General features: G+C 47.5%; 1 protein-coding gene and 1 non-coding gene across 17 annotated transcripts in view; one reads left to right on the top strand and one right to left on the bottom strand.

The window, feature by feature from the left end:
- Window positions 1-673: 673 nt before the first annotated feature.
- The window catches only part of TBC1D31 (TBC1 domain family member 31), a 96,047-nt gene continuing 82,139 nt past the window's right edge, over window positions 674-14,581 (bottom strand). For 15 of the 16 annotated variants that reach the window (XM_024250535.3, XM_063726275.1, XM_024250538.3 and 12 more), the window contains 1 exon segment: window positions 13,758-14,105. In XM_024250535.3, the coding sequence (XP_024106303.3) occupies window positions 13,972-14,105 (134 nt within the window). In that variant the 3' untranslated portion in view covers window positions 13,758-13,971. 16 annotated transcript variants of the gene reach the window in all.
- Window positions 8,553-8,625, top strand: TRNAM-CAU (transfer RNA methionine (anticodon CAU)). The gene has a single exon. It is a non-coding gene; the product is annotated as a tRNA-Met (tRNA).

Here is a 14,581-nt window from a genome sequence, read left to right as displayed (position 1 = left end):
GCCAGGCTGGTCTCAAACTTCTGACCTCAGGTGATCTGCCCGCCTTGGCCTCCCAAAGTGCTGGGATTACAGGTGTGAGCCACCACGCCCGGCTGTTATTTTTATTTTAAGCAGAGATAACTGGAAAGGAGAGGGGAGTCACGGTGTGCATAGATTCTGGAGCCAACTCACCCTGACGTCCCTCCAGCTGGAGCAGCCCCTGCAGAGAACTGTTTCAAGAAAGCCAGGCTGTGGCTGTGGCCAGGCCAGATGCAGCCCACAGTCCAGCTGTGACCCCTGCCAAGCAGATGGAGACAGTGACCTGTCGGGGGGTCGGATGGAAGTGCAGGAAGAGGCCAGGAGTGAAAAGAAAAGCCCCAGCTCCTGATGCCTGAGAATGCCCTGGCTGGGCTCAGGCCATTCTTGGGGCTTCTGGTCCTCACCCTCAGGGAGATGGAAAATTCTTCTGGGTTCCCTGCAGTGAAACAGCAAACCTGCCGAATCTAGGACAGCATAGATTTTTTGGCTGTCCACAAGCTCCTCAGACATTTGTTATCAAATATATGCATAAGATATTCACTTAGTATTTGTTACTAATTAGGAAGAATGAGATGTTCTAGAATTAGAAGACCTACAGCTGCTAGGGCTAAAATAACAAAAATGCTACAGCCTGGGTGGCTTAAACAACAGAAATTTATTCCCGCACAATGCTGGAGGCTAGGATGAAGGTGTTGACAGGATTGGTTTCTTCTGCGTTCTCTCTCCTCGGCTTGTAGATGGCCGTCTTCCTCCTGGGTCTCCTTATCGTCTTCTCTCTGTGTGTATCTGTGTCCAGATCTCCTCTCCTCAGAGACACTACTGCAGTTACTAAGAACAGGGAAGATATCTATGTATCGGCAAGGAAAGAGGTCCAGCTTACTGTTAAGTGGAAAAAGTCACAAAACAATAAGTACCATACAATCTTATGTAGATACCTAAAACCCAAGTGTTTATTTTTATGTTTGTGTGTAGGAAGACCACTCACAGGGCTTCCCTCTGGAGGGGGAACAGGATTAGGAGTGACTTGAGGGGACTTGACTTGTGTACATCTATATGTGTGGCACGTTGGATTATTCTTTTTTTTTTTTTGAGACGGAGTCTCGCTCTGTTGGCCAGGCTGCAGTACACTGGCGCTATCTCAGCTCACTGCAACCTCCACCTCCTGGGTTCAAGCGATTCTCCTGTCTCAGCCTTTTGAGTAGCTAGGATTACAGGCGCATGCCACCATGTCTGGCTAATTTTTGTATTTTTAGTAGAGGTGGGGTTTCACCACATTGGCCAGGCTAATCTCAAACTCCTGACCTCAAACTATCTGCCCTCCTCAGCCTCCTGAAGTGCTGGGATTACAGACGTGAGCCACTGCGCCTGGCCTGAATTATTCTTCATTCTTTTTCCTTTCCTTTGGCCTGAGACTCTGCACCCTCTGCCACAGTAAGCTGAGTATTTTTCTCTGCCCCACTAATGTTGAACTTGGCCATGTGACTTGCTTGGGCCAAGGGAGTTTTGATGTATGTACCCAGAGCAGGGGCCTTAAATGTACCTCCTTGGCATGGCTTTGTCCCTTGGGCTGTTGTGACTCTTTCAGAAGAATATACCTTAGTGAATGGCTGGTTCAAGGAGAATGCAAAGACTTGAAGAGCAGACTGAACCCAGCCTCAGCCTGGAGCTGAACCCGGCTGATACACAGATCCATGAGCAAGAAAAAGACGTGCTTACCTGAAGCTGAGTGAAATAAGTCAGACACAAAAAGACAAATATGGCAAGCTTCTACTTATATAAAATATCTAGAATACGTACATAGAGATGGAAAATAGATTAGAGGTTACCGGGGACTAAGGGAGGAGGAATGAGGAATTATTGCTTAATGAGCACAGAGTTTCTGTCTGGGGTGATGAAAAAGTTTTGGAGCTAGAAAGTAGCAATGGTTTTACAATGCTGTGAATGTACTTAGTGTCACTGAATTATAAACTTTAAAAATGGTTAAAATGGTGAAGGATAAAAGACTACACTTTGGGTACACTCCTTCGGGTGATGGATGCACCAAAATCTCAGAAATCACCACTAAAGAACTTACCCATGTAACCAAAAAACACCTGTACCCCCCAAAGGTATTGAAATAAAAAATTTTAAAAAATGGTTAAAATGGGCTGGGTGCGGTAGCTCACACCTGTAATCCCAGCACTTTGGGAGGCTGAGGTGGGCAAATAGCTTGAGCTTAGGAGTTCAAGATCAGCCTAAGCAACATGGCAAAAAATCTGTCTCTGCAAAAAATACAAAAATTAACCAGGTGTGGTGGCACGCCCATGTGGTCCCAGCTACTTGGGAGGCTGAGGTGGGAGGATCGCTAAAGCTGGGGAGGTGGAGGTTGCAGTGAGCTGTGATCACACCACTGCACTCCAGCCTGGGTGACAGAGCAAGACTCTATCTCAAAAAAAAAAAAAAAAAAAAAAAAAAAAGATTAAAGTGATAAAGTTTGTGTTATATATATTTACCACAATTTAAAAAATATATAGGATAGCCAAACTCATTTAATTGTACACTTAAAATGAGTGAATTATATGGTATGTGAATTATATGTCAGTAAAGCTGTTTAAAAAATAAAAGGCCAGGTGCCTCATGTCTGTAATCCCAGCACTTTGGGAGGCCGAGTATATATAAAACTGAGTATATGACATTTAAAAATATACCCAATGGGCCGGGCGCAGTGGCTCACACCTGTAATCCCAACACTTTGGGAGGCTGAGGCGGGCAGATCATGAGGTCAGCAGTTCAAGACCAGCCTGACTAACATGGTGAAACCCCATCTCTACTAAAACTACAAAAATTAGCTGAGTATGGTGGCGTGCGTCTGTAATCCCAGCTACTCAGGAGGCTGAGGCAGGAGAATCGCTTGAACCTGGGAGGCAGAGGTTGCAGTGAGCTGAGATTGCACCACTGCACTCCAACCTGGGTGACAGAGTGAGACTCTGTCTGAAAAAAAAAAAAAAAGAAAAGAAAAGAAAAAGGAAAACACATGCTTGCTGTTTAAGCCATTACATTTTGAGTGGTTTGCACTAGCACAGTGATAGCTGACTAATACAGCATGGCTGTATGCATATATTTTATAATTAGTACATATTATTCGTGCAATTGAAAATAAGCAAAACCAGAATTTATTGCATTCCTCCAAACAGGGCCCTCTTTCCTGCTTTCCTCCCTGGCGGTGGCACTGGAATGTTTCTGGACATTGCTCATCCCAATTTGGAGTGACTTGGCTTCTCTTGACAGCCAGACCCAAGTCCTATGTCTGTGGAATGTGCCTCCACGTGGCTCCCTCCTTTAGCTCTCTGTAACCACCTGCCAGGATGTATTTTCATCATCTGGGCCTGGATGGTTGCCTAGGTGTCCCGGGGGTCTCCCTGCCTGGGTCCATTTGGCACAAGGGAAGAGGATCCACTCTCAACAGGTTTCCATTAAGTTACCCTGTTCAGTCAGCCCAGAGCCCACCTCCCAGAACACACACACATACACACACATACACACACATACACACACACACACAGATACACTTTCCACTCTGTAAAATGGGCTTCCAATAAACTCTATTTTTTGTTGCTCAGAGGCATGCTAAGGTGATCAATGAACGCATTCAAATATAAAATATGTACTGTAGGGGGATAGCATTCTGTGTGAGGAAGTAGAATGGAAATGAGTTCAAGGAGGCAGTTAAATGTAAACTTTCCAAATGTTGGGAGACATATTTGTATATATTCAAAATAGATTTTGGTTTGTATGGAATCCATAGGGTATATAGATGTCATTGGGTACTTTTTTTTTTTTTTTTTTGAGTCGGACTCTCACACTGTCATCCAGGCTGGAGTGCAGTGGCACGATCTCGGCTCACTGCAACCTCCGCCTGCCGGGTTCAAGCTATTCTCCTGCCTCAGCCTCCCGAGTAGCTGGGATTACAGGCGCCCACCACCACGCGCGGCTAATTTTTTGTATTTTTAGTAGAGACGGGGTTTCACCATGTTGGCCAGGCTGGTCTCAAACTTCTGACCTCAGGTGATCCGCCCGCCTCGGCCTCCCAAAGCGTTGGGATTACAGGTGTGAGCCAATGCACCCGGCCCATTGGGTATATTTTTAAATGTCATATACTCAATTTTATATTTTAAAAAAATCACCATTTACATACACTGGTAATTACGTCTTTTGCAATTGTTTATAATGAAACTGTTTTGATATCAACTTAACATTATGAGAGGAGATGCCCAGAAGTTTTTCAACATTATTTTAGGGAATGTAAGTGAGGAAAAGGATTTGGAAACTGCTGAGAAGGGGGGCGGTGATCGTTTGAACTTGGTCAGGTCGCCTGACCTTGAGTTTGAGTTTCGCTTCCGTAAGTGAGGGGCAATTGAAGCACTGAGCCCTTCGGGTTGCTCTAGGAGTGGAGGTAAATGAGCCACCTCCGGAAAGGCGCTTAGCTGGGAGGAAGGAGCGCGTTCAGCCTGGGGAGGAGGGTGAGAGAAGGAGGCAGATGAAGGCAATGGGGATCAGGTTTTCGGGGGGGGGTAGGTGACCTCCGACCCGGCTGACGTAGGGCAAGGAGAGATCCCCGTCTCTACAGAGGGGCCTGAGAGCAGGACACATCAGGCCTAGAGCTGCGGGTGCAAAGGCCTGGGGGCCGGAAGGTCTTGGTCGGGGAGCCACGGCGCAGGCGCAGGCTGAGGCCCTCGGGTCCCCAGCGGGTCCTCGGCATCAGTCACTCTCTACGGGCCAGACCTGGGGGTCACCGCCTGCAGGAGCCTCCGTGCGCGGCCCACTCCCTCACCTGCGACCCCGTGGGGAGGCGAGCCTGACCGCCCTCGTTCCGGACTCCAGCAGGGCGCCCGCAGTCAGCGGTCCCCTCCCAAGTCTCCGCTCCTGCCGGGATTCTGCAGGAGCGGGACCTCACCGCCGCGGCTGGGAAGCCTTTCGAGTTTCATTCCACTCCAAGGCTCAGAAGGTCTTGGAAAATTGGGGACATACATCTTCAAAAGCTGGAGACACTTTATGGGGCGAAATATCTGCACCGCCCCCGCCCCCAAATCCTGTTCTACCTCCCTTCCCTGGCAGGTCTGGGTGATGGGGCCACCTTGGCGCGGGGATTGGGCCTGGTACCCTGCACCAGGTAGTGGCGCGGTGTGTCCCGAGGCTATTTTGGAAAAAGCCGAAACTTGCTGGACGGCGGCTACGACTCCTGGGCACAGCGTCTCCTGGCGACCTCCGGGCTCAGCCGGGTCTGGGAGCCGGGAGGTCGCCGGGAGAGTGGGCCCAAGGCAGGATCAGTCCAGCCCCTCCAGGTAGCCTGCTCCTCCTCCTCTCCTGTCCCCTTCCTCTCTCTCTTTCTCCTTCGCCTCCCCAACTTCCCTTCTTCCTCTCCCTCCTCCCTCTTCCTCCCCTCCTCTCCTCCCTTTTCTTCTAATTCCTACAGTTCGTCTTTTAAATTAAGGTACGTCAATATTTTAATAGTTTATAGATTAACATACTTCAAGTATGTTTTTAAAAAAACTGTTCAAAAATATACAGTGAAAAGTCTTCATCCCAGAAAAACTGTCAGCCAAATGTTAAAATCGAGGGACATTCTACAAAATACCCGACTAGTACTCCTCAGAACTGTCAAAGTCATCAAAACCCAGGAAGAATCTGAGAAATTGTCACAGCCAAGAAGAGCCTAAGGAGACAGGACCATTAAATGTAATGTTGTGTCATGGATGAGGTCCTAGAGCAGAAAAACGGACATCTGGTGAAAACTAAGGAAATCCGAGTCAAGAAGGACTTTAGTTAAAGCATCAACACCGGTTCATTGTTTGTAACAAACAACCCATACCAACGACCAATGCTAATAATATGGGAACCTGGGTGCGGGCTTTATGGAGACTCTTATTATCTTTGCAATTTTTCTGTGACGCTAAAACTGTTTAGAAAATAAAGTTTATTTTTTTAAAAAGAGTCTTCATCTCACCCCTACCTCCAACCATACAGTTTCCACCCCTCAGCGTATTAATCATCGATCTTAGCTTTTTTTTTTTTTTTTTTTTTTTTTTTGAGACGGAGTTTCGCTCTTGTTGCCCAGGCTGGAGTGCAGTGGCGCGATCTCGGCTCACCGCAACCTCCGCCTCCCGTGTTCAAGCGATTCTCCTGCTTCAGCCTCCCGAGTAGCTGGCATTACAGGCATGCGCCACTACACCCGGCTAATTTTGTATTTTTAGTAGAGATGGGGTTTCTTCCATGTTGGTCAGGCTGGTCTCGAACTCTCGACCTCAGGTGGTCCTCCCGCCTAGGCCTCCCAAAATGCTGGGATTACAGACGTGAGCCACCGCATCTGGCGATCTTAGCTTTTTGTGTGCAAACACTAGCAAATATAAACATCTACCCCTTTCTATAGAAATAGTCTCAATAGTCTCATACTCTTGTTAGTTCTGCAGTTGTGTTCTTCGCTCATTTCATATCACAACATACAGCATCCCTTTTTCCTGTTTGCAGCCTGGACAGACCATTATGCCTGTGACCAATCAGTTCCCTGTTGTACACTTGGGTTGTTTCCTTTTCCTTTTTCCTTTTTTTTTTTTTTTTCCTGTTCAAATACGACTTCAGGGAATAACTGTGGAAGTGGTGAGTTAGCATGTTGGGTAGCTTGCCAGTCCTGGGACTGCTACACCCGAAAGTGGGGCTGTTTGTAATTGTGGTAGACAGGACCGTTGGGATTTAATCTGCATGTTAATCAGCACCTCCTCGGGCCTGCAGATCTGGAAGAAACAGCTGGATCTAGGTGACACTCCCAGTCCGCAGTCCGCAGTCCGCAGTCCGCAGTCCGCAGTCCGCAGGGAATGCCCCAGCAACCTTACCAGGCAGCAAGCCCCCTGAGTCGGATTCCCGCCAGTGCGTGTGGATGCGCGCTTCCCCGAGGCTGGCAGAGGTCCTGGGCTTCCCACCCTAGACTGTGGGATCCAGGAGCTTCCCGAGGACTGGGTGTCAGTCTCCGGGTTTGGGGTCCCGGCAGCCTGCCCCTCCTCCAACTCCTCCTTCCTCGCCCCTCGGCCACCGGCCCGGCAGCTCCCAGTCCTTCTCCCACTGGGAGGTCGAGCAGGCCCCACCCCCATCCACTCCGAGATTCCCCTTCCCCTACCCTCAGCAATTGTGGTGCCTGCTGTCAAGATGATATTTCTCCAGCAGCTTGTACTCATACTGCCCTTTGCCCTCTTAACACCCCGTCGTATCTCTCAAATTCTAGGTGATTAACAAAATTCCACCCCCAGTATTTTCTAAGGAAAAACTTCAGACAAATGGAAAAGTCGACAGAGTTGTGCCGTGAATAACCGCACACCCACCTAGGTCCACACGAACCTCTCCCCACTCCCTGTCCTTCCGTCGGCCTGTCCATCACTCGTCCTGTACCTGGGAGGCACCCAGACCCGCGGGCGTCTGCACACTCCCCCCAGGGGTCCCCACGCCCGGCCTTGCCCAGAGTTCTGTCTCAATTTCCTTTTTATAAGGTGAAATTTACATACGGCGAAACGTACAAATCCTCAGTGTGCCACTGTCTGGCTGATTTTAGACAGTACGTGGAAGAGTCTTTTTTTTTTTTAAATTATAATAGTTATGTATTTATTTGAACATGTGTTAGGGAAAAACCCTTACCTGTTTTCCATTTATGATAGGGGCACGAAGTTTCCTTTAGCAATAATGTAGGTAAATGAGCTTATATAAAGGGCTGGGAGGAAGGGGAGGGGAGTGAAAGGGAAAGGAGAGCGGGCTTCCCAGTTAGCATATTAACTCACCGCTTCCACGGTTATTCCCTGAAGTCCTGTTTGAACAGCAAAAAGAAAAAAAGGAAGAAAAAATCAGAACCAGCTCAAGTGTGTAACAGGGCACTGGCCACAGAATGGTGGTCTGTCATGGCTATAAACAAGAAAAAGACTGCAGGACTGCGTCCCGGAGCCCGACAGCCCCTACGAAGCGCAGCCTCTGCCGAGGAGCTGCAGGCAGCCGTGGAAACTTGGAGCTCCGGGAGGAGGCCGGGGACTGGCGGGATCTGGGGTCTGCGGTGGGGGCCGTAACAGCGGGGGTGTGTGTGTGTGTGTGTGTGTGTGTGTGTGAGTGAGTGCGCGCGCGCCCGTGTGTTTTCCAATCATTATGCATCTTCGCCCAACTCCTTGAGCTTGGGTTTGTTCCTGTGAACGCAGCAGCCAGCACAGGGCCGCGAACACAGTGGGTGCCTAATAAGTGTTTCATCCGTTCAGGAGTGTGCAAACGGTTTGTACGCACTACACAAAAATCGTTATTTGGGAAGGAGGAAAAATCCCCCTTCTCCGTGTCGCCGCTACCCAGTGAGGCATTGACAAGCCAGCCACAGTGTTTGTTAATTGATAAACTGGACAGGGGCAGGACGCAGCGGAACTAGCATTCCGAATATTCTGGACGGGATTTACAGCAGCAGTAGAAGTAAAACTGAGCATGCGCAGCAGACCAGCCGTATAGCCTCATAATGATTCGTCCCGAAAGGCTCACTAGGTGCCTCGTTAGCGCAGTAGGTAGCGCGTCAGTCTCATAATCTGAAGGTCGTGAGTTCGATCCTCACACGGGGCACAATACTTTTGTTTGCTGTCCATATAACCCCGCCGGAAAGAAACGTTTTGTTTGCTTGTCAAAGTCCAGGTGTGAAAATAAGGGGAAAAGACATATCTGCGACGAGTGTCCTGGGACCGGGTGAACCTGTTAAGAACCCCCGCCAAGACCACCCTCGCACTGCGGCCCGAGTGTCCAGGAAAGAGCACGTGTAAGGGCCTGGAGCAGTCCCCGACTCCTCGCCCTGCCCTCGCCCTCGCCCTCGCCCTCGCCCTCGCCCTCGCCCTTGCCCTTGGGCACTGGCCGTCGCGAGGGGGAGTCGCGCACAGCTCTGGGTTAGAGTAGGAGTCCGGGTGGTCATAGTCCAGGACGGCGCTGCCAGCGCGGCCGAGTTCAAGGCCGTCTAATGGAGGCAACAGAGGAGTGGCTGGGAACACGGTGTGGGCCGGCGAAGGGGCTGCGGGACGGGTAGGCAGCATTGATGAGAGGCCAGCGGTGGGCACTGAACCTATCTGGAAATGCAGGTCATGATAGGGTCTGGGAGAGGGATGTCAGGGAGCTCATGCAGTCAGCTGGGATATACCATATGCCGGAAGCTGTGTCAAGACTGCATTTGAAACAGACGCTGCAACTGCAGTCCTCACCTGCTACGTTCTTGATAACTCAGCCATTCTCAAAGATCCATCTCCCTTCTGCCCAGGTCAAACAGCGAATTAAATCATGATGGAATAGCTATAACCAGCCCTTCATCTTTCAACTCTTTGCTGGTGGCGTGAGTCTCTTCAATTTCCCTGGGGATAATTCTTCTTTTTTTTCTTTTCTTTTTCTTTTTCTTTTTTTTTTTTGAGACAGGGTCTCACTCTGTTGCCCAGGCTGGACTGTAGTGGCATGGTCTTGGCTCACTGCAACCTCCGCCTCCCACGTTCAACCAATTGTCCCGCCTCAACCTCCCGAGTAGCTGGGATTACAAGCACGTGCCACTACACTCGGCTAATTTTTGTATTTTTAGTAGAGACAGAGTGTCACCACGTTGGCCAGGCTGGTCTCGAACTCCTGACCTCAGGTGATCCGCCCACTTCGGCTTCCCAAAGTGCTGGGATTACAGGTGTGAGCCACCGCGGCCGGCCCCTGGGGATAATTGCGATAACTTTTTACTAACCGGTTTACTATCCTGGTAAGGAGGAAATTCCAGGGGCTTTCACTTGAATCTTTCTAGGATAATAGCTCTTACTCAATGGGTCTTAGTGCCAACGGGAAGAATCTGCCATTTTTCATGTGTGTTTATTTCAATGATATATTCAGGTACTCAGAAAATAACCACAGGTTGGTTTCATGCCCCTGTTCACCCTCTGTAATTCAAACTTTGCTCAAGACTCCTTTGATCAACTGACCACCGTTAGCTGTGACTCTCACTGGTAGGCCATAGTAATTAGTGTCAATTCAGAACCCATGTTTAGTAATCCCTGTGAGATATGGGTGTTTTCTTTTCCCTAGTATGCAATCCTTCAAGTAAATGGCAAGAGGTTTATTTGGGGAAGGGTTAAAGAATACTCGTAAGCATGTATATGTCGTAAGCATGTATATGTGGCACTGCTTCAGGGTCCTTCCTCAGGGGGACCTGGCCTCCCCTTCAATCAAGAGGCTTTGGATCTGAGAATCATTTTCGTACTGGAAACTGGGTGACAGGTATGACTCTCCATGGTGATGACTCGAGTCAGTTTTTCGGCTACCAGGTCTGGAGATTTTCCTGTTACATACCTCAAGCAACATTTTAGTAGGCTGCCTATCTATTTCATTCTTAGGGACAGTGTAGTCAGTTACCAGCAGCCAAAAATCCTTTACTACTACTATTGCCCTGCAGCCCTTTACTGTAAATGGTCGTCTGGTAATTAAATGCTTCTGCCTGGCCTCGGCTGCCCCAGAATTCCATTATTCCCACTGAAACCAGGGAGCACATCTGTGGTGGTGGCAACTCTCACCATCACGTCTTGTTGCATGAGCCACCACAGAGCTTTTCAGGTTTGCGGGTGCTCCCTTGCTCAGCGCCTTCCTAAACGAAGTGGCTTTTGGGCCCAGAGCATGGCACTGGGAGGTGAGTGAGGAGGCCAGATGCGATCAATCCACCCCTACATTCCTACCTCCCTGAGCCTTTGGATACCTGCATCCACATCGTGCCAGGGAAATTCTGGCGTCTGTCTCATTAGATAGAGGCCAACATTGAGTCCACATTCCTGTCAACCAACCAAGTAAACTGTGGAGCCACTTTCAATGGTATGAGCGTGGCGGTTATCAATCATCTCAGGTCTGCAGTGATGGGCTGGGCTCTTGAGGCATTTCTCCTTACAATGCGCATGATGCTGAGCTGTCAATAGAGGGTGCTGGAAGGACACTGCAGGAGAGACAGGGCTTCTCTTCCTTGCTCCAATGTGCTGTTTGGCTTACTCTTGCTCTTGCTTTATGGCCCACCAGCGGTGCGTGTGCATGGCGGACATCTAGTCGTGCTCTGCCCCAACCATGTGCCTAGTGTGCACAATTGCTTTATGACTTCACAGTCCTAGCCCAGTGACCATGTCACTATAGTCTTCCAAGCATGGACACTGGCAAGTTCCAGGTCTCATGCCAGCAGTACCACCCTGATGCACTCTGAGCACCTGCCTGCTGGCCTGTTTGCCGGTGCCTGAGGGTGGTTTCTTGTGGCTTTCTGGATATGGCCAGCCTGCACACCACCCTGACAAGCGGGGTCCTTATGCCCTGCCTCCCTATGCATTTTTACCAGCCTCGGATTGTCTGTGCCCAGATTTGTTTCCTGCTGCCTGGGTACATGGACTACCCCTGGCCTGGCCAACTCTGAGACCCTCCCCAATATCCAGTGGTCTGCAACCACACCTTCTTTGATCAGGTCTGACCTAAGCCTCGGGGACGGAGGAGCCTCCCTTCCAAGTCTGTCCTTCCTTGAGTACTCTTCTCAGTCCCACGTACCCTGTAGAGTTCTCTTTACGTCTTCATAGTTGCTCCCATCATAGTTTAGTCTTTACATTAAACTTTCCTTATCCAAACAACTGTGTAGTTTGCTTCTTCACTGGACCCAGACTGATACAATGAGATTAAACATTAAATCCAGACTCTCAGATAAGCACACCCATATTAATAAATTAAGCCTTATACAGTCCTTGTAGTCAACTGCTGTTAACGACCCACATGCAATGACTGTGGAAAGACCTTTAGCAAATGCTGAAATCTTGCTCAACCTGGGAGAATTCATACTAGTGAAAAACTCTATGAATGTAAATAAATTTGAAAAGGCCCCTAACCAACTTAATAACTTATTTAGCACCACTGAATTCATATTGGAAAGCAACTTTCCAAATGTAGCCCAATGTGGAGAGGGATTTAGCTGAAGCCCAACATTTAGCCAACATTGCAGAATTCACACCAGAGAGAAACTTTATGGATGTAATAAATATGAAAAGGCCTATAGGGACCGCTCTTCTTTAACAAACTCAAGGGAGTAATGGAGAGAAACTTTTTGAATGTAGCAAGGAATTTTAGCCAAGTTCAGCCCTTATTCAATTCCAGAGAATTCACATTATAAAGAAATTGAAGATTGAAGATATAATGTCAAGAAGCAGGAAGAAATAATCAGAAATGTATTTCACATATTTCATTAAATGTGATAACCTTTGCAATACCAACCAAGCACATGTGACTGAGGGGATTCAACCAAGTATCTGAAATCTGCTAAGGCAGTGATTGCATCAAGATTACTGGAGAAACGCAGGCTCGGAGAAAACTGGAAGCATGTGATAAAAATAACTTCATTTGGGTGAGAGCATTCATAGTGCACTTTCACTGAATGAACAGGAACTTTTTTCAAAAATTAACTACTGCAGTTCTATATATAAAAAAGAGGGTTTTGTATGTGTATGTGGTGTGTGTAGCTGCAAAACAGACCTGACGAGGTATAAATCCTAGTCAAAGAGGGCCTGAAATAGAGGTAAGAAACTGCACTAGACAGCTTTTTCTGGGTGGCAGAACCACAGAATTTTAATTTCAATGCTTTCCGGTGAACAAGCAGTTCTAGTCTACCAAAGTTCCCATCACACTCTACCTATTCTATATCCTGGGATTCCTGTTGTCAAAAAACACCTACCAGCTTGGCCCATGCAGGCACATGTTTGCAGCCACCTAAAAATGTATGCAAAACTAGGCTGAGGAAAATACTCTTGGGAAACCAATGCCGTGTATAATGCCAGGATATCATTTTAGAACTTTACTTATTGGGCAAGAGAGCACTTTGCTGAAAATATTTGATAAACTGTAAGATTATGCTTCGTGGCCCCAGAAAAAATAATTAGTACTACATATTGTACACTTACTGTGTGTCAAGCACTGGGCCAGGAACTTTCTAGGCCTGATCTTTTTTGGTTTTTGTTTTGAGATGGAGTCTCACTCTGTTGCCCAGGCTGGAGTGTGGTGGCATGATCTCAGCTCACTGCAACCTCCATCTCCTGGGTTCAAGTGATTCTCCTGCCCCTGCCTTCCAAGTAGCTGGGATTATAGGCGGGCGCCACCACACTCAGCTAATTTTTGTATTTTTAGTAGAGAAAGGGTTTTGCCATGTTGGCCAGGCTGGTCTCGAACTCCTGACCTCAAGTGATCCACCCACCGCAGCCTCCCAAAGTGCTGGGATTACAGGTGTGAGCCACCACGTCTGGCCTGCGTGATCTTACTTAATCCTCGTATCAAGTATTTCTACCCTCCTTTTAGAGAGTAAGGTTCGGGAAGTCACAAGCAGCCCCACTCTGGAGCTAGGAAGTGGAGGGAGGGAGGAAGAGCAGTCGATGCTGCCAGAAGAAGTAGGCAGAGGGCAGAAGGAGCTGGGTCAGGGATGAGATGTTACGAGTCCGGTGGGGTCCCTGACAAAGAGGAGGTCCCGCTGGCAGAGGCGGGGTTGGGCAGGAAGATGGTGACATAGGCCACTCCACGCTGCTGGCGCTCTCCACCTGCTGCTGAGTTCTCTCTCAGTCCAGGCTATAGAGCTATTGAGATGGTTTCCCGTTCTTCATTTCTCCATTCATCTTTAAGATAAACCTTTATCAACTAAAGTTACTGAGGTTTATGCCGGTCCCTGCAACCTGAAAGCTTAAAACAGCTTTAACAGTTTCTAAAACATTTTTATTGTAAAAAGTTCAAGAAGCCATTTAAAAGCCAAAAAGTATCAGAATTAAATAACACATAATTTTGATAGACACATTTTTCTGTACAAAGGGCTGATCTTTATAGGAATTTTAAATAAATAATCTAAAAATCAATGTCACTGATTGCAACATAGGTCTCTCTCTCAACCGTCTCAAGGTGACGTGCGTTCTATGCAGCCAAAAGATGAGCGGTTTGACATCTGTGACGAGCCTGGGCAGCAAGTCTCTGGCGAAGATTTCTCACTTTCTTGATAAGATTCTGTCCTGTGGTGTCCCATTCTACTGCTCTTCTATTTAAAGAAACTTGAAAATGAAATTTGAAATTTAAAATTTAGAAAAGCTGAGTTTTCTGATGTTAGCAATGATACAGCATTTATTTTAAAGATAAATGTGTTGTAAAAATAAATAATGAAATGCAATTCTAAAACCTAAATTTTACATATTACCTGGCCCTAGGTGGTTCCATTTACAAGCCAAATAATTATTTGTTGGACTGAATGAATGCTAACAGAGAACTTCTCTGCTTTGAAATACTTGGGATACAAACAATCTTAAGTTAGAAACAAAGCTTGTTTAAGAGAGAATTTGAGTTTTTGCAATGGTAAGCTTCCTCACAATGATGCTTAATGGTGATGAGAAAAGGCATTCCACGACATAATACTTGAAATATATACCATGACTACCTTTCCAATAAGTAAAAAAAATAAGTAAATCAAATGCTTTTTAATATTGGCTAATATCAGGAAGGTCCAGAATCAAGATTAAAATACTACAACATG

This window comes from Pongo abelii, chromosome 7 (genome assembly GCF_028885655.2).
Source record: "Pongo abelii isolate AG06213 chromosome 7, NHGRI_mPonAbe1-v2.0_pri, whole genome shotgun sequence".
Classification (NCBI taxonomy): Eukaryota; Metazoa; Chordata; class Mammalia; order Primates; family Hominidae; genus Pongo; species Pongo abelii.
This window is presented reverse-complemented; position numbering and strand designations above follow the sequence as displayed.